Source organism: Gastrolobium bilobum, unplaced genomic scaffold (assembly GCF_033153095.1).
Source record: "Gastrolobium bilobum isolate Gb01-03AN ecotype WA unplaced genomic scaffold, APGP_CSIRO_Gbil_v1 utg34045, whole genome shotgun sequence".
NCBI classification, from domain to species: Eukaryota; Viridiplantae; Streptophyta; class Magnoliopsida; order Fabales; family Fabaceae; genus Gastrolobium; species Gastrolobium bilobum.
In genome coordinates this window covers 214,460-234,067 of record NW_026896567.1, presented here as the reverse complement: position 1 = coordinate 234,067, position 19,608 = coordinate 214,460, and the positions used below count along the sequence as shown (strand labels likewise).

General features: G+C 33.4%; 2 protein-coding genes across 3 annotated transcripts; one reads left to right on the top strand and one right to left on the bottom strand.

The window, feature by feature from the left end:
• Positions 1-631: 631 nt before the first annotated feature.
• On the top strand, positions 632-2,840 carry LOC133300624 (L-type lectin-domain containing receptor kinase VIII.1-like). The gene has a single exon (XM_061500206.1). The coding sequence runs from the start codon at positions 639-641 to the stop codon at positions 2,691-2,693; it is 2,055 nt and encodes a 684-aa protein (XP_061356190.1). The 5' UTR covers positions 632-638; the 3' UTR covers positions 2,694-2,840.
• Positions 2,841-4,194: 1,354 nt separating this feature from the next.
• On the bottom strand, positions 4,195-12,722 carry LOC133300613 (glutamate decarboxylase 1-like). Of its 2 annotated transcripts, XM_061500193.1 has the most exons (8): positions 12,582-12,722; positions 12,191-12,395; positions 6,205-6,405; positions 5,606-5,820; positions 5,234-5,487; positions 5,041-5,093; positions 4,602-4,953; positions 4,195-4,553 (listed from the first exon to the last, which is right to left on the bottom strand). In XM_061500193.1, the coding sequence occupies exons 1-8, from the start codon at positions 12,665-12,667 to the stop codon at positions 4,444-4,446; spliced, it is 1,476 nt and encodes a 491-aa protein (XP_061356177.1). In that variant the 5' UTR covers positions 12,668-12,722; the 3' UTR covers positions 4,195-4,443. The 2 variants fall into 2 exon arrangements, with proteins under 2 accessions (XP_061356177.1, XP_061356176.1); XM_061500192.1 differs by having other exon boundaries at positions 4,199-4,953.
• Positions 12,723-19,608: the final 6,886 nt, after the last annotated feature.

Genomic DNA, 19,608 nt, shown 5'->3' with positions numbered 1-19,608 from the left:
TTTACCCGGGTAGGTAATGGTGTACCCATGTAGGCTTCGTGGTCAACGGTCAAACAGGGGCAGATTGGTGTTATGTTTGTTGGGGAGGGTAAATTTTTGAAATAGTTTTGAATGAGGGGCAATTTGGTAATTAATTATTAATTAAGGGACATAAGGGTCAAAAAGCCCCTAAACTTGTGTTATATCAGCCAGCTAAATAGATTATTATTATTTTAATAATCCTACTTAAATAAGCCAATCGTATCTAATAATTAATCATTTTTATCACCAAATTCATACATGAATTTTTTAATCATAAAAGTTATTATGTATAGTATAGATATGAATTGTCCCGTTCTCTTTGACGATGAAACAAAGAACCGTTATGAGAGTGAGAGAAAGTGTACACACATCGGTGCTACCCACCTCTCTGCTCCACTCACCACTCTCCCTCGGAAATTCTCTGCCATGCTTGTTGTTCTCCCAAACAAAACAAAACCATTAAAACACAAAACTCATAACCAAGCGTGAAGGTGAAACTGAAAAAAAACCTTAAAAAAACCTTTTTTCCTTCTTTCACTTTCACTGTTTCCTCGGAATCGCCGAAATCAGAATAATCACCATTTTTTCCAATGCCCCTTTACCATAACAATTCACCAATGCCAAAACTTCTTTCCGTTTCCAATGTCATCATCTTCTTCTTCTTCCTAATACTATGCTTTCTCAACAATGCTACAACAATCTTCGCTACCCAATTCGACTTTAACACCATAACACTGAGCACCCTCAAGCTTCTCGGCGATGCCCACATCAACAAAAACTCCGTCAGCCTCACCGGCGAACCCGCCGTCCCCAACTCCGCCTCCGGCAGAGCCCTTTACTCCAAACCCATCAGATTCCGGCAACCCGGAACCCCCATTCCGGCGAGCTTCGCCACCTCCTTCTCCTTCTCCGTCACCAACCTCAACCCTTCCTCCGTCGGCGGCGGACTCGCCTTCGTAATATCTCCGGTCGATGACGCCGTCGGAGACCCCGGAGGGTACCTCGGCCTGGGCGGCGGCGGCGGGTTCCTCGCAGTTGAGTTCGATACTCTCATGGACGTGGAGTTCAACGACATTAACGGTAACCATGTTGGGTTGGACCTTAACAGCGTGGTTTCAACGCAGGTTGGTGACTTGGGAACCCTCGCAATCGATTTGAAAAGCGGTGACTCGGTGAACGCGTGGATCGAGTTCGATGGAACCACCAAAGGGTTTTGCGTGTGGGTTTCGTACTCGAATGTGAAGCCTAAAGATCCGATTTTGAAGTTGGATCTTGATGTGGGTGAGTACGTGAATGAATGGATGTTCGTGGGTTTCTCTGGGTCTACACAGGGTAGCACAGAGGTTCACAATGTTGAGTGGTGGAGTTTTAACTCCACCTTTGATTCCACGGCGGCGGCGCTGCCTCCGCCGATACCTCCCAACCCAAATGCCACTTCACCATCACCTTCATTGGCTCCTGAAAAAGAGAGTAAATCTTCATGCCACAGTGGGTTATGTAAGCAAGGTATGGAAGCTGTTGCTGGGGTTGTAACTGCTGGTGCTTTTGTTATGGCTGTGTTTGTTGGTGCATTGATTTGGATGTACTCTAAGAAGGTTAAGCATGTGAAGAGATTTGATTCGTTTGAGTCGGGGATAATCAGAATGCCTAAAGAGTTCACCTACAAGGAGCTTAAATTGGCCACCAAGTGCTTCAGTGCTAATAGGATAATTGGTCACGGTGCGTTTGGGACGGTTTATAAGGGTGTATTCCCAGAGAATGGTGACATTGTTGCGGTGAAGAGGTGTAGCCATAGTGGTCAGGGTAAGAATGAGTTTATATCTGAATTGTCCATAATTGGAAGTCTTAGGCATCGAAACCTTGTTCGCCTTCAAGGTTGGTGCCATGAGAAAGGTGAGATTTTGTTGGTGTATGACTTAATGCCTAATGGGAGTTTAGATAAGGCTTTGTATGAGGCTAGAATGCCTTTATCATGGCCTCAAAGGCGCAAAATTTTGTTAGGTGTTGCATCTGTTTTGGCCTATTTGCATCATGAGTGTGAGAATCAGGTAATTCACAGGGACATTAAGACTAGTAACATAATGTTAGATGAAGGGTTCAATGCCCGGCTAGGTGATTTTGGTTTAGCGAGGCAAACGGAGCATGACAAGTCTCCTGATGCCACGGTGGCTGCCGGGACAATGGGGTACCTGGCGCCTGAGTATGTCCTTACAGGTAGAGCCACTGAGAAAACTGATGTGTTCAGTTATGGTGCTGTGGTTCTTGAGGTGGCAAGTGGGAGAAGACCTATAGAGAAAGATGCCAATGTGGTTGAGGTTAGCCGCAATTTGGTAGAATGGGTTTGGAGTTTGCACCAGGAAGGGAAGTTGCTAATGGCTGCTGATCCAAGGCTTGAGGGTGAGTTTGAGGAAGGGGAGATGAGGAGAGTACTCTTGGTTGGGCTAGCTTGCTCACACCCTGATTCAATGGCAAGACCTACTATGAGGGGTGTTATTCAGATGCTGCTGGGTGAGGCAGAAGTGCCAATTGTCCCTAGAACCAAGCCATCTACTAGTTATAGTACTTCCCACCTCTTAATGAGCTTGCAAGATAGTGAATCTGATTGTAATGGTAGAATCACCATCTCCACCTCCTCAGGAGAGAACAGCTTCAATGATAGAGATATTGTCTGATGGAAATATGTGGCTGGGATCATGTCATTTTTAATTATTGACTCAAAATGTAGATAGAGAGAGATATGTATTCTTTTGTTCATGTATGTAAATGCCAATAACATGCAATTAAAGGCCTTGAGAAAGGAAAGAAATTTTGGGGTATATGTAATTTTGCCTCTAGTTTTCATAATTTATGGCAGATTGCTGGTGTACATTTTTTTACAAAACAACTGTAGCTTGGTGCGGATAAATGCAAGATGCTGTTGTTGAGTGTTATGGGCAATCTGGGGAAAGTCTTAGAACTTTGCAAATTTCAATGTTCCAGTTCTAATTTGTGTCCAGTGGTATAGAGCGAGTTGAAATTAACTAACTGATGCAAAACAAGCTCTTTTTTGGACAATTTGATATGACCTATACCATGCCAAAAAAAAAGATAGCAATTTCTGTGAAGCCTTCTCTTTTTCTTCGGCAATACAGGTTTTGTACCTTCCACTTATAAAAAATGGCATTTTTTCCCCTTTTCTGTTTTGGTGTATATTAAGTGGTGCTAGTTTTTAGTATAAAATTAGGGATTAAAGTTTCTAAAGTTACTTTAAATAACTTTATCTAATGTTTATCAAAATATACATAAAAAGGTATGTGGGGTCCATGTGGACTTATGTGAAAAAAAGAGAGAAAAAATGAAAACATGGGCCTACATACTTTTTTGTGTGCATTTTGGTAAATATTATATAAAGTTACCTAAATTAATTTTAAAAACTTTAAACTCATAAAACTATGGTACAAAATTTTTCTTTATCATTTTGCTAATTTGCTAAAAGCATCTTTAGAATTTTATGAGAGGACTGATATGTGTTTAATAACATTTTTGGCCCCCTATGTGCCTGATGGCACATGCATAGTTGATTATATTTTTGCCACTGCACAAGAAAATAGTAGAAAACGCTATATCTAACACCTGCTGGGGAAACTTCTCGTATTCCTAGCCCAGGTATTCTCAGTTTCGTGAGTCTGAACTCCTGATGCTTACACATAACAATCTAGAGTGAGGAACCATCATCTAATTTTTTATCTCCACTATGTAAATGTACTTAGGAACATCATGCATCAGCTTTGCTCCTACTTAGACCACATGGCTTCAATGTCCAAAAGCATTGGTGTTTTTGTGGTCCTAGAATTATATTCAACAACAAATTAGAGATCTAAAACGGGCTAACACTTTTGGTTAAGCACTATCTTTTGGGTTGGTTGGGCTTATTGGCCATTTCAACAGGCATGGTCGATTTTAATAAATCTATTACAAATGGGTCTATTGGTTGGTTTTATAAACACGGGAGAGATCAATATAATTGTCAACCAAGGTGGACACAATTGGTTAAGTGTCATACTTGTATTCTCGCTAGCTGATGTGAATCTTCTTGATGGTGTTATTTGTAATCTCAACAAAAAAAAATTCTGAAAGAGGTTGGAGATAGGATAAGTATTTAACCACACCTAAACTTTTATAAAATTAAGAAAAGATAAAGCATAATTTAAAATGAACAAATTGTAGGGAAGATAGGTATAATTAGTCTTCAGAAAATAAAGCAAACCATACTTATATAGATGAAAACACGATTTGGTTTTAACTCTAATAATTCAACAACTGAAGCAGAGAAATGGGTTGACTCAATCAAATGTACTCACAGCCCCAATCATATATCAAAAACTATTAAGGCAGAGACAGAGACACAACACAACACACCCTTGTTCCATTGCAAGCTGACTCTTAACAAACACCATTCATCTTGTCATTCAGCTTCTTCCTCTCCAACACAAACTTCTTCCAAACCGCAGTGATTTCCCTTTGTGTCTCCAGAGCACTCTTTTTCACAACCACTACCTTGCCATTATTGTTCACAGCTTCTTCTCCACTAACAGTTACACTGGTGCTACTCATCACCCTAGCTGGAAGTGAATCAAGCTCATGCAGCACCTTCTCCACATCAACCACAAGACGCTCTGCAAGGGTCCTTGAGAAGTCCTCCCTGATGACAACACGAAGCACAGTCACATGTTGAGCATCTGGAGGCATGGTGTAAGCTGGCACTATCCACCCAAAGCGCCTCAGCAAGTCAGAGATTTGGAATTCATCATAGTGAGTGTGGTCCTTCAATGAGAAAGCCACCAATGGCACACCATTGTCTTTGGATACAATTTCAAAGCGCCCTGTTTTCTCGAGCCCCTCTTTAAGTACTAACATGTTGTCCCTACAATTTTCCATCACATTTCTATATCCCTGCAATCCAAGTTTGTGAATTGAGTGTGTGAATTATTAGTGTAACACCAGTGCAATTATAAATGGTTTGTGGGTTGGTCTTAATACCTCATAACCAAGGCGAATTAGTTGGTAGTACTGAGCAATGACTTGGCTAGAACCTGCATTGCATATATTGTGAATAAAATAAGTATACTAATACATAAACTAATAAATGGTTATGGTAGAAAGTGCCTTAGTAAAATTGGGTTTGTTGTTGTGGTAGTGCTTAGACCAATTGAGTGATTCAATTATGTTTTACCTTTGGAGAAGTTGAGGGTGAAGGTGGGTTGATCAGCTCCAAGATAATTGATGTGGAAGATGAGTTCCTCAGGCAAGTCCTCCTTGCTTCTCCATATAACCCAACCAATTCCAGCATAGACTAGACCATACTTGTGGCCACTAACATTGATGCTCTTCACTAGTGGTAAACGGAAGTCCCACACAAGTTCTGGATATATAAATGGGGCAATGAAGCCACCACTGGCTGCATCCACATGAATAGGAGTGTCCCATCTACCAAAGAATTTCACATGTTAACTCATCAAGTCAGCTTGGTGCACAAAATAAGAAGCATTTAAGCCTCATTCAATCAATCAGTGCAACACACATAGTAGAAAAGAGAGATATCTACCCGGTTTCCTTATTCTTTTCAATTAGGAGATCATTTAAGCGCTTGACATCTTCAAACTCTCCATTTAGGGTGGAACCAAGGATAGCAGCAACACAAATGGTGTTCTCATCCACCAATTCCACAGCCTTTTCAGGGTCCATTACATAGTATCCATCACGCAGCTTCACCTCTTTCAACTCCACCTCAAAGTACCTTGCAAATTTCTCCCAGCAAACCTTCACATGAACAGAATTCAAACTATGATCGATTCCTTAGACATCAAGTAATGCTAGATAGACTTTCATTTGTAAAGAACCAATTCAACCCAAAAGCTTAAGCTGTTGGGTGAGGCTACCTTAATTATCTTATATCTCTCTAACACGTCCCCTCACACGAGAGTTCACTGGGCTTGAAGGGTGGACAATGCATATGTCCACTCACACTAAGAAATTCCACAAGAGAAAGTGGGGGCTGTAAGAATTGAACCCGTGACACTGAAGTTCTAATATCATGTAAAGAACCAATTCAACCCAAAGGCTTAAACTGTTGGGTGAGGATACCTTAATGATTTTATATATCTCTCACACCTCTTGAACAAAAAAAGAAAAATGTTTGTGTACCTGGACATTGGCTCCAGTAACAATGTTGGGATTGTCATAAGGCTTTCCCTCTTTTTTCCTTCTATTCTGCCACTTCCTTTTGAATGCCAAACCAGCCAACATTATGGCTTCTGAAGAACCAACAGTGCCAACACCAACTGCAGTCTCACACTCTTGAAGTGGTGCATTAAAAAGATGAGCTATCATGTTAACACACCGATTCTGTATGCATACAAGACACAAACAGTACATCAATACTTTTTTTTGAATCCCAAATAAGTAAAGTCATAATATGCTTCAAATACATTTTTTTTTCTCTCCCTCTCTAATATGATAATTTCAGTTGTGATAATAATTGTGTTACAATTGCAGCAGCTGTGAAAAACACATGAAAAAACAATTTCTTAGTCATGGATTTTTCACAATTTTGTTAGTGAAATAGCATACTCTGTCATCACTATTGTAATTATCAAATTATCATAATACGACTACAAAGTTGTATTACGCAGTTATCGGAAGTGAAAAAGAAGGTTCAAGACTGTCAGTCACTTAACTGTTAGTGTTAGGCCAATATCAACTTTGCAGCGTCAAACATGTTATTGTAAAGTATTTTGGGTAAAAAAAAAAAATAATTATGTTGTCAATAAAAATAATTTACAGAACTAAATTTTTTTAGAATTTTAGTGGATAAAATTAATTTAAAATTTTTAAATATATATTTACATTTACATTTTAAAGTTATTTAATTTTATTCCATAACTAAAATTGATTTTTTAAACGTCAATTCATTAAATTTCAACACAAACAAGCGTCAAGTCTTTATTGGATTTTATACGATTTATGGTATGCATGACAACATTTATATTTTTTCTGACATTTTTCTTCAAAAGAAATAATTTTTATTATTTCTGTATTTAGAAAGAGTTTTTTCAATAAAAAATATATTTGACAATATAATTTAATTCTTTCAGAAAAATAACACATTCTACTCTCTCTCTCTCTCTCTCTCTATATATATATATATATATATATATATATATATATATATATATATGAGTCAGGATCATTTGACACCAGTGTCAAATTTGAATTTTGACACCTCATCTGAGAGCCATTAGATCAAAAAAGATCAACGACTCTGATTTGTAAGTATGTGGCACCATTGATCTTTTTTGATCTAATGACTCTCAAATGAGGTGTCAAAATTCAAATTTGACACCGGTATCAAATGATCCTACCTCTATATTATATATATATATATAAAAGGAGGGGTTATATTTACAACCCAAATAGTTTATAAACTCTTACAACCATATCTTAACCGTTGATTTCCGTCAATCAACTGTTGTCATTTATTGTGAATTAATAATTAACTAATAAATTTGATTTGCAAAAATCTTAACTATTGATTGACGGAAATCAATGGTTAAAATATGATTGTAAGAAGTTGTAAATGAAAATAGATTGTAAATATAACCTTCTTCCATATATATATATATATAATAGGATAACTGGGTATGAAAAAGAAAAAAATATTCCTGTTAATTAGTATTTCTAAACTATTAGTTTATTTTCTGAAATAAAAAAATTAACCAATTTTATCAAATATTACTTATAATTATTTTTATTTCAAATTAAAGAAAAATATTTTAAAGATGCACATCCTTAAAATTCTTATTTTCTAGCGGGAATTACGGAGAGCTTATTGGTGTGGATGCAGAAAATTAAGCTAATGGATTGAATTCGACCACACCACACCAATCCATACCATTTGTTTTCTATCTTGAAATCCTAATTGATTAAGGTAGTCCCTTTCCTTATTTTGTCCCAATGATAAGAAGGCTCCCAGTCCCAGCCACCATGCTGTCTCAGTCTCCCCAACGTGCTGGCATTGAAAAACTTCAATATACGATCACCGAATTTGATGCTCATTTTTATTAATATAAAAAAAACGGAAAAAAAAAATTCTTTTTTTAATAAAATGGAGCACGGAATTCAGTGGTCCCAACACGCGATGCATTGAAATTTTTTTTTTTTTTTTTTTGGAGTTACTCACCCCTAATTATCTCTTTGAGACGAGTTGGCTCCCTCCGGTATCCCTACGAGCTTCGACTCTTTGAGCCGGCTATGGGACTAATCTGGAGCATTGAAATTTTCTTATGGTAGAAATGCAATTTACTTATGAAATATTAGAATAACTGTTCACTTAAAAATTATGTTAGTTTATTTATTTATTTTTTTATATTAATTGATTCATCTTTTAATGGTTATAATTTTTTTCTCTCTCTTCCTTTGTCACTCATCTTTGTACGATTTTGATTTAGTAACAAAAAAATAAAATTATCTCAAATATTTTGAAAAACGATAAGCCCAAAATATTATTAACTTATTCATATGATATAATAAAATTTTAAGATCTATAACATTAGAAAAAGTACATATTAGCTTATTTTTAAATGTTCTTATGCTAGTAAGTTTGGTATCTGCAAGCTGACCCATCGTAACTCGCATTTCTGCAAGCTTGTTTTTTTCTCTAGGCATAAGAGAAAAACTTTTGCAGCATCGTAAGAATAATAAAATCCTTTTTAAATTGCTGAAATAAGTTTAAAAACTGCGAAGGTGCACTCATTACTTATTTTTATATTTATATCAAAGGGAACATAACATAAATAATATGTAATATGTATTTAAGATATAATAATTTAGAGGGGGAAATATGCAAATAGGTATTAAATACGTTAAGGTTCCCCAAAAGTGTCCTATGCACATCGGTTGAAGAAGTATAATGTCTATTACTAACTCTTCCAATTAGCTTCTTGAACGGTGACACACCCGTAATTACTTATTTAAAAAGATTTTTTTAGGTAAGAGTTGTTTTGTAATTTTTTTTATATACATATAAAAAATGGGATAAGTTATATGGGTTCGCTTTTTCTGCAGTAAGTCCAATACGACGTCGTTTTGGGACGGAAATCATGGTATTTTTGTAATTTTAATCTATTTCAGGGTTATAATATTATAAATTTTTAAGATTTCAATACCAAAACGACGTCGTTTTAGGAATAAATGCAGATAACTTATCTGCATTAACTGCAGAAACATTTTTTCCAAGTTATATTTATAAACCCTTGAGGGAGTATATTCACAAGTGAATGTATTTTCCTAATTTATAAAAATAATCAAATGACGATTGTTTAGTTGGCGCCAAAGAACTAAGTAACTATGGATAAGAGTATATATTCGATCATCTCCCGTATTATCTTTAGAATGAGTTTAAAGTCTTAATTCCAGATCTGTTCTTAATCAAACTAGTTGCGAAATAATAAATTGATTAGAATATTTCAAAAAAAAAATTAATTTAAAAAATTGAAAGAAAAAAACAAACATTCAAACGAGCCATTAATGCCGTGTTTTCTTGCCTGACATGACGAGGTTGTTTGTTTGCTATTGGCAACTATGTCCTACTGCTTTAAAACCTTTTCACGATATCTTAACGGAACCGTTGAATGCTACCCTATGAATGAGACCTTTAGTTGAAAACAGTAGTGTTCCACTTCCACAGATAAGCAATAGCTATGAATATCTAAAATGAAAAAAAAAAAAAAAAAAGTTTACCAATATGTATTCAAGTTATATAAAAAGCAAAAATATTTAATATTTTCAGTTTAATCATTGTCATGACGGAATAAATAACAATAAATACTCATGTCGTCACTTAGTCTATTTAACTAAAAAATTGTAGATTTTTGTATACATAAAAATTATTTTTTTCGGTAAACAAAAATCGTAGATTTAAATCCTATAATAATTGTGTCTTTTGTCTCAAATTTTCTTCTCTATTCTAGTGAAAATTTTCGTAGACTTTCTCAAATTCTCAATGCCTTAGCAAAAAAAATGTTTTATGTATTTAAAAAGACAACTTATTTATTTTAAAGTAATTATTATTTAAAAGTTTATACCAAGATTAAGAAAGTTATTAAATATTTTTAAAGTTTAATAAAATATTATTAGATTTAACTAAATTATTATTTTATTATATGAATATTTTTAAAAATAATAATTAACAGCAATAAAATTAAATATAATTTTTTTTTAAAATATAAGTAATTGAAACTAAATTAAAATTTAAAAAATGAGACTTATAAATTATTTTAAAATAAAAATCAACATTAATAAAATTCATGCATGAAAAGCAGAATGGATATGATTTTCTTTTCTTATTTTAAGAAAATAAAAGGCAAAAGAAAATTTTCTTCCTGCATGTGTCAATAAAATCCACATGGCCCTATAAAAAGAGATTTGAGATCTGTGATGTCGTACATATACATTCGCGAGCAACAATTTTCCACGTCTGAATAAAAAGAGATGAAAAGATGGCATCTATTCTTGTGCAACTCATCCCTTTTGCTACGTTTTTGACTTTTTGTCATGTGGATGAACAGTATAAATTTTCATTTTTTCGGGAAAGTAGAGGAGGATATTTATGAATAGGGAAATATTACTCTCCTTTCACAAAAGGTAATTTATTTTATTTTCTCTCATTTCAATTTTTGCACCTTACTTTTTTCTTTTTTCTTACAATGGTGGAACTCACTCATTTTTTCTCTACCACATAAGATAACTATCTTATGTGGAAGGAGATCCTTATGAATATTTTGTGTATAATCTTAAATGGACTTTAATATATATAAATACTGTATGAAATAGCGTAAAATGAATTGTCAACAAATGCTTTTCGAAAAATAAAAAGGAAGACTTTTATTTTTTTTGGAACAGTAAAAATTCTCCATTCATAAGGACATGAAAGTCAGAAGATAGGACTTAGGATAGGCAACGTGTGGTGTGATCATAAGGAAACGAATATTGAAATAATCAAAAGTGACAATAACTGTAACCAAAAATAAAAAAGTGATAATAACTTGTTGATGACAGGTGAAGTGACCTAATACTGGGACAGCTTCACTGTTGAATGGAGGATTTTAAAAGAAGATGAAAAAGAAGGTTAAGACTTAGGACCCCGTGATTTTCGTCGAAAGTTTTATATAAATTAATGAATAACGCGTGTAATAAATTATAGAATTTTAGTTAGCTATCTACATCATTGATAGTTTCTATTGTACGAAAAATTATAAATATATAAAAAGTTAAAATAAACCTAATCTTATTTCTTTTTAGCACACATATATATAGATAATTTAACATTTAATGCTGTGATATAAAACAAGAAGGGTCTTTATTATATGTGAAAAAATATTTTTCTATCCAATTAACCGGTCAAATTGATTAATAAGCTCACGTGATGTGGCTTGCTTAAAATGGAAGGAATCTGTAGTTAATTCAGGGCTAATTAAGTCATTTGAAAAATTAAGTAAGGCCAAAAAAGACAAAATAGCATTTATAAACGTAAGAGGAAATTGGGAAACGTTAAGCACGGTGTTTGGTAGGAGTATTTTTGAGGAAAATTGGGGGTGGGTATTTTTTTTATCATATTTAGCATTAGTAATTGTAAAATTATTCCGGATATTTTTTTCTCTGTCATTCTTGTTTATTGGAAAAAAATAATCTTATTCCAACTATGGTATTGTTTTTTTCCTATTAATTGGGAAATGTATTTTTATATTTTGAGATAAAATTGCTCTCATATAATATATCAGCACATACGTAAAAATGAATAATTTTATTATTTTAATTCAGATTCTCATCAATATTTTATAAGACTTATCAAATATCTTTTCGTAATTTACTCAAAAAAAAAAAAAAAAAGTATCATCATATTTCCAGAAGAAAAAATTTCCATAAAAAAAAATATCTCCTTCGCTAAAGGTTGCTAAAGAAGATGAAAGTTATTTTAATCAAGCCATTAAACCTACTCCAACAACTTCTGTCTTGTTCTTTTTTAAAGAATGAATATTTTATTATATCTTTTAATCATTTCCTTAATATTTATAATAAATTTGAGTAGATCAAGCAAAAAAAAAGGAAAGAACCAAGGAAGGTTGAAACTTACCTGAAGCTCAGTGGTGACAGGGTACTCATCCATGTCAACATAGTTCTTGTTAATGGAAGCCATGATGAGCTTATCACACTCAGGTTCCATCCAAGTGGTCACAAACGATGCTAGGTTCAGCCTTGGGTTACCATCCAGCATTAACTCATCGTTTATGATTTGGTATGCTGCTTCCTTTGGTATCGATTCCTCTGACATCCTGAACCTGTGAAACATTAAAATGCACACCATCACACATGATAGATCCATATCACAAATGATACTTAATACATAAAAAAAAAAATTCATAACAATTATCTATGATCTAATCAATTAACGATTAATACATGATTTATAAATATAAAATTATATGAAAAAAATTAATTGCAAATTTAATACGAGTGACTTCTACCTAGGAAGCGAAGTCCTGACATAGCGTGAAGCAAAGGTTGAGTGGACGGAGACATCGGTCTCAGACACTGTCTTGGAGAGAACCATGGCAGTGAGAGAGAAAGAGAGAAAAGTAGATATAAAAATAGGAATGTGAATTTGGGAGTGGTAGATGGATCATGGAAGAGTCCAGTTATTAAATAGAGGGGGTGGGGTGGGGTTAATTTAATTTCTTTTATTTTTAAACGGACCAATTCAGCGCGAGTCTATGACAAATTAACTATTGTAAACTTTTCTGTGACGAGATAAGTTAAAGATATATGAATTTTGACTTGCTTATTTTAATATAAAACTTACATATTTTAAATAAATTTACTAAACGTGCATTTAATTTTAATTCTAACAACCTGTTTAGGACACTTAGAAAATTAAAAAATATTCTTTTTGTATCCTCCTTTTTCAGAACCAATACGCAGAGTGTACCGCGTGCGATTTTTTTATTTTTTTATTTTTTTGTACAAACTGCGTGTGAGTTTTTATTAAGATACATAAAGTGAAAAATATATTGAAAAGAAAATAATTGGGAGTTAGGTCCACATTTTATGTGTCAACTTTCATATGCATAATATACTATGATTATCTGCTTGGAGCACTTTGATGTCCTCCGCTGTGAGTGACTTCTTGTCGAGTTAGATTTAGGTTTGTATATACTATTTCACTGTGCGAGTATTCAAAGTAACAGTGATATGGAATAAAATTTCAGGGTCATTTTTTATTTTATTTTTAGATATTTCAATTAGTTCATCACTAGTTTGATTTGGGACGGATTTCGAAATTAAGGATTTAAACTTTTTTCAAAGACGATACTATGGAGGATCGAACATATATTCTTATTCCACCTGCACAATTCCTTGACACTAATTGAGCTACTATTATTTGATAGGAAGGGTCATTTGTTCTGTGGGTACAATTCCAAAGTGGGAGAATATATAAGGACACATTAATGTTGGAATAATAATTCCTCTTAACCTTATGATGATACTCTTCACCGACAAACCAAGATCTATCATACCTGATCGGAACAAATCTTTACAACTGGGCCGATCATGTGATCTTTCTCTACACAGCCTGAAATCATCTTGGGTCAGAGCATCTTGTAGTTGGGCCGCTTTATCCCATGGGTCTTCAATGGAACGCGATGGGGGGTGTACCTGCAAGACACTCCGACGCTCAAGTCAGTTATGGTTCAAACAGGTTTAATTATGTAGAAGAAGATATTGTACCTTAGTGTTGATACATGTATTTATAGTAGAGTGATGTGTGCTTGGAAGATGTCTTTCTTCATGGTGAAGGCAAAGGTTCCTTGGTGCGAAAGTAGTATGGCTGTCATGATTAAATGTTGAGGAGCTTGTTGTCATGGTGTCTTTAAGGATGAGGAGCTTGTTGGTTGTCATGAGCTTGCTGCTATAGAGGTGTCTTTGCTGTCATAAATATTGTGCAGCTTGGAGAGGTGAGCTGTGCAGCCTTTATTGACTATGAGATTTCTTAGTAAAGGCTTTTAGTTTGGGCCTTGTATTTGTATAATATTTATCCAGATCAATACCAAATCATAAACGAATATTAATAGAAAGGTGGAGGCATATTTGTCTCTATTTGAGTAGAATAACTTCGATCTTCATCTTTGGGATATGCAATCTTCTTCGGTCAAATAACATTAATCCTTATTCTTTAGTGTGATCTTCTCTTTTGGGTATGCGATCTTCTCCAGTCAAATAGCTCTAATTCTTATTTTTTAGTGTGTTTTCTCTCTCTTGATAGGGAAGAGAAACTGAGATTGTTATTTGACATATTGGAGACCATAACTCTTTATAGTGTTTTCTTTATTGTTGGGCCAGTAAGTTCCTATTGTACCTAATTGACCCAACATTGGTATCCATCTATTTGGCCTATACTTACTTGGGAATTTATTTGAGTATCTTTATTTGATCACTTTAATTTATTCAATATATATTAAATAGCATATTATAATTATTAATATTATATGTAGTTGACAAATACGTTAGGAAATATAATTTCCTCTCTAAATTTTGATATAATAACAATTTATAAAAATTATAAATGTAAGATACATCTTCTAGTTAAGAAGAAGGGTATATATATATATATATATATATATATATATATATATATATATATATATATATAAAGAAATATTCTCTTATGATAAGTCATCAAGGTCAGTCTAATGGTAAAAAATGTGAATAATTATGTAATAGAATATGTGTTTAATTTTTCAGGGCATATAAAAAAAAATTATCTTATGATGAGTAAAAGCGAGGGCCTAACCACTTTATCCGTTATCCGAATAAATCTTTGGTACTACTTTTATACCAAAGATTTAGTGCATCTCACCAATAAAAATATTACATGTCAGCTAAATTTTTTTTTTTTTTATCAAATTTTTTCTCTTTTTCCTGATGTGTAGTGCTCTCATTGATAAAATATACTGAATCTAAGTACAGCAGTAGTACCAAAAATTTATTCCCGTTATCGGATGGTTTTGAGTGAGAAAGCACACTACTATAATATTATGGAATTTTCTAAGATAGTTCGGGATCAAATTAAAAAGCCATGGTTCCTATCATATGTTATCCTTTTTTTAACAAAATTCCTATTTTGCCCTTTTATATAACACAAGGATCACCTGCGCTCCTGCACCATGGAATACTTTCTCTAGTACTATGTGTACATTGCGAGGTGTAAAGGGAGTGAAAGATTCTATTTACTGTCAGGCATAAAGGTCAGTACGAATTTGTGAGAGGGATAAACCATTGGATCAAAATAGTGATCGAGATTCTCTTTATTGTCAGGCATAAAGGTCGGTCCAAATTTGTGAGAGAGATAAACCATTGGATCAAAATAGTTATAGTTGCAAAATGGGCAACTCTTTTAATTGATATAAGAATAAGAAATTTTATATTAAATGTTAATTCTTAGTTATTCACACTTAATAGTTCTATTCATTAATTATATAAATAATTACATATAAATGAAATCAATAATTAACATCAAAGATATAACTTATAAATATAAAATATTCATCTGCCAGTGCAAAATAATCACAACTAAAAAGCGATTTTCTAGCAGGTTTGATGTTTTTGCTTTAATATATTCTTATTTAATATTTTAAGATTTTAGGTTAAAATAATTATTTATATGGTACCAGAGCTAGAGTAACTAAGGATGTGAATGACAACCTTTCCGGAATCTTTTTTTTTTTCTGTTTCCGAAAACAAAAATTGATAAAAAACTTGTTTGATAAGATCAGTTTATTTTTTGTTCCCGGATTAATCGGTTTAATTTTTGTACGAGGAAACAGAAAAAAGAATCAAAAAATTTCTCTTTTTTTATTACCAAACACAAAATGAAAAATACTTTTCTCTTTCAATCACTGTCTACCACTACCATCACCACCACCACCATAATCCCGACAAGACCACCGCCATTATCATTGTCGTCGTCATCGTACCATCAGTGTCGTCACCACCACCATGCTACTGTCACCACCACAACCACTACCATCACCATCACTACCATCACCATCACCGTACCAACCACCACCACCACCACCATCGCAGCCACTGTCGTCACCACCATTACCACTGCCATCATTATACCACTGCCACCACTACCATAACCACACAACCACCACTGTCACCACCACCACCACCACAACTACCACAACCTCAGTAACCAACCACCATCACTACCACTACCATCTCCACTGTCACCACCACCATCATTATCGCAGTCACTATTGTCACCACCACAACCACCGTCACCAACCACCACCACCATCATTATCGCAGTCACTATTGTCACCACCACCACCACCACTATCATCACGCCACCACTACCGTTATTACGCCATCACCACGACGTCACTACCATTGCCATCATCACCACCACCGTTACCAACCACCACTACCATTGTCACAGCCACTATCGTCACCATCACCACGCCACCACCATTACCACCAACCACCACCATCATCGCTGCAACGACTGACGTCACCACCACCACCACCACTATTCTGCAGTCACTGCCCTTACCACCTCCACCATCGTCGCAGCCACTGTCATCACCACTACTACCACGCCATCACCACCGCCACCGTCGCCGGCCCGCCGCCACCATCCCACCATATGAAAAGGAAAGTGATGATCCGAATATATTTTTATGCTTAAAAGAAATAATTTTTATTATATTATTTGTTGTGTTATCGAACACAATTCTCATTCTCCGAATAAAAATAGAACATGTTATCAAACATATTTTTTTTCTCACAAACTGTTCCAAGGCACCGAATATAAAAGTATTGTTTTCTTTTCAAAAATAGTGCCGAGAAACAGAATGGTTGTCATGCATACTCTAAGTAGTCATGAGTTCAATCCTTATCATCCTCATTTTTAAATGAAATTAAGAAAAACACAAGGTAAATCAAAAATAGACCTGTGCAACATATGATAGACCAACAAATGGACATGTGTTATACCTACGCTTTAAGCTCAAAAGACTCTTACGTTAAGATGTGGGTTAGTGAGATATAAAAAATACAAAATAATTAATATATCATCACTCAATGTCTTAAGATTTTGAGTTAAAGTGACGCTTATCAAACTATAAAAAAAAAATTATGTCACACTCATATTAAAATGAGTAAATCCCATGATAAAGAGAAGAAAAAAAAAAGTTAATTGAATCCATTTTATTTTTATGTGAATATAATGAAAAAAAATTCTACAGCAAAAAAATATATTTTCCCCTAAAACATAATTTTCTTTCTATATAGTCAAACATGTTTGAAATTTTGAATTGTCTCTTAGCGACTAGCGTGCAGACAGCTTCATTTTCTTTTCTCTACGCGGTTTTGCTGTCGAAGCATCTGGACTGCAGATTTTATTTTATTTTTTTGATACAAAGGTTGTATTTTTATTTCCGCTCTTCGACTTTCATGCATGCTAACAAAATATCACTTTCATTTTAAATATCAGTTAATTAGTATAAAGTTTGAGAGATTTATTATTTTTTTGTAATTTTTATAAATTGTAATTATGATTAATAAAAAAAATTTATTTTATTTTATTTTTTATTTTATTCAATAAATATTTTAAGAGACAAAAAGGTTAAAAAGTAATAATTATTTTTTATTTTTGAGATTACAAATAACATAAGATAGAAGTTTTTCTAAAATATAATTGATATTTTAAAACGGGAAGAGTATATAAAGTCAGATAAAGAAAGACGGTTGCGGTGTCTATCAAACCAATTGTACAAATAAGTTATTTATCACCAAACATGTGGATTATTTTGTTGAGCTTGTAGCCGATTAGTAATTTAATAATTTTAGATTTTAGATTTTAGATTTTTAAGGTAGGTACGTGGTTATACAATGATGGATAATATAAGAAATGAAGATATTCGACAAAAAGTGAAAATAATATCGGTGGCAAAAAAAGATTAGAGAACATAGATTGAGGTGGTTTGGGCACGTAATGAGAATGTCATTGGATGCTTCCGTAAGAACAAATGTTTGTTACCAAGAGCTCGACACAAAGAGAGATAGAGATCGGCACGGGATACGACACGACATGCCGACTAGGGATGTGCATGGGTCGAACCGAACTGATTTTTTTGAAAAATCAAACTGAATTGGTTTAAATGGTTCGGATCGAAAGTGGTTCGGTTCGGGTTGGGTCGACCATATTTTAAAAAGAAAAAAAAAATTAAAAATAAAGTTATAAAAATCAATTTGGTTCGGTTCGAAAACGGTTCGGTTCTTAAGCTGGTTCTAAAAATCGATTCGGTTCATGAACTAGTTCTTTAAAAATCGGTTCGGTTCATGAGCTGGTTTTTTAAAATCGATTATTTTAAGTGCAGTTCAGTTTGGTTCATGGTTCGGTTCAATTTTTTAGTTATTTTGCACATCCCTAACGCCGACACGTTAATTCTAAAATTTTAACAGGTTAGGAAATGTTTTGATATTAAATAATTATTTTAATATATAATATATAGTTTACATTTGATACACATAGCAGCACATAATAAATCACATAATTAATCAAATATTGAAATTTCATAACATAAATATAGTGAAAAAATAGTTTCTGATGCTTTGTTAATTTTTCATGTCAAATTTCATAACAAAAAATATTTGATTTATAAATTAATTTTTCATGTTTAGTTAGAAAGATAATATAATATAAAATTTGGATTTTAAAAAAAAAACGTGTCGAAAAATGTTGACCACATGTCGAAACGTGTCGGTGTCCGACACACTTTTTTCATCTAGAAAAACATGTCGGTGATTCCCAAGATAGAGGGAGATCGAAACTTACTTGGAGGAAGGTAGTAAAACAAAACTTAATGGAGTAAGATATATATTGACGGTCCGTGTATCTTATAACGAAATAGAGAAAAGCTATAAGCATGAGAGAATGGTAGATACTTTTTTATTCTTATCTTCTTAGACAGTTCATTTTTAGTCATTTTCCTCTCTCTCTTTTTTTTAGTGAACATCGTTTTCCTCTTTATTTCTCCCCTCTCTTTCTTTTTCCTTTCAATCTTATTTCTCTTACCTATTCGTTTATGTGTTTTTCTTTTCTTTTTTCCTCATATTTCTTTTTATGGTTTTTTTTATTCTATTTATCTATTTATTTATTTTTTATTTTTTACCTTCTTGTTCTTTTTCTGTCCCTTATATATTCTTGTTTGTATTTAATTTTAATTTATTTTTCCTTATAATTGTGTACTATTTTTGTATGAATAATATATATATATATATATATATATATATATACATGAAAAAATAAATCTTATGTTATAGAAAAATTATAATCTCATGTCATAGATACATCAAGTGTGCGATCCATCTATTTAAAAAAACAAAAAACAAAAAAATGAGTGGCACACTTTTTTATGGTGTGTGTAGGAAGGGCTTGTTTTCTCTTGCAACATGAGAAAAACAAATCTCATATATATATATATA

Coding starts and splice junctions, on each gene's coding strand:
- LOC133300613 (XM_061500192.1), bottom strand. CDS start 12,667: ATGGTTCTCTCCAAGACAGTGTCTGAGACCGATGTCTCCGTCCACTCA. Junction 12,396..12,581: donor GTCAGGACTTCGCTTCCTAG/GTAGAAGTCACT, acceptor AATGTTTCACAG/GTTCAGGATGTCAGAGGAAT. Junction 5,094..5,233: donor CACCCTCAACTTCTCCAAAG/GTAAAACATAAT, acceptor TATGCAATGCAG/GTTCTAGCCAAGTCATTGCT.
- LOC133300624 (XM_061500206.1), top strand. CDS start 639: ATGCCAAAACTTCTTTCCGTTTCCAATGTCATCATCTTCTTCTTCTTC.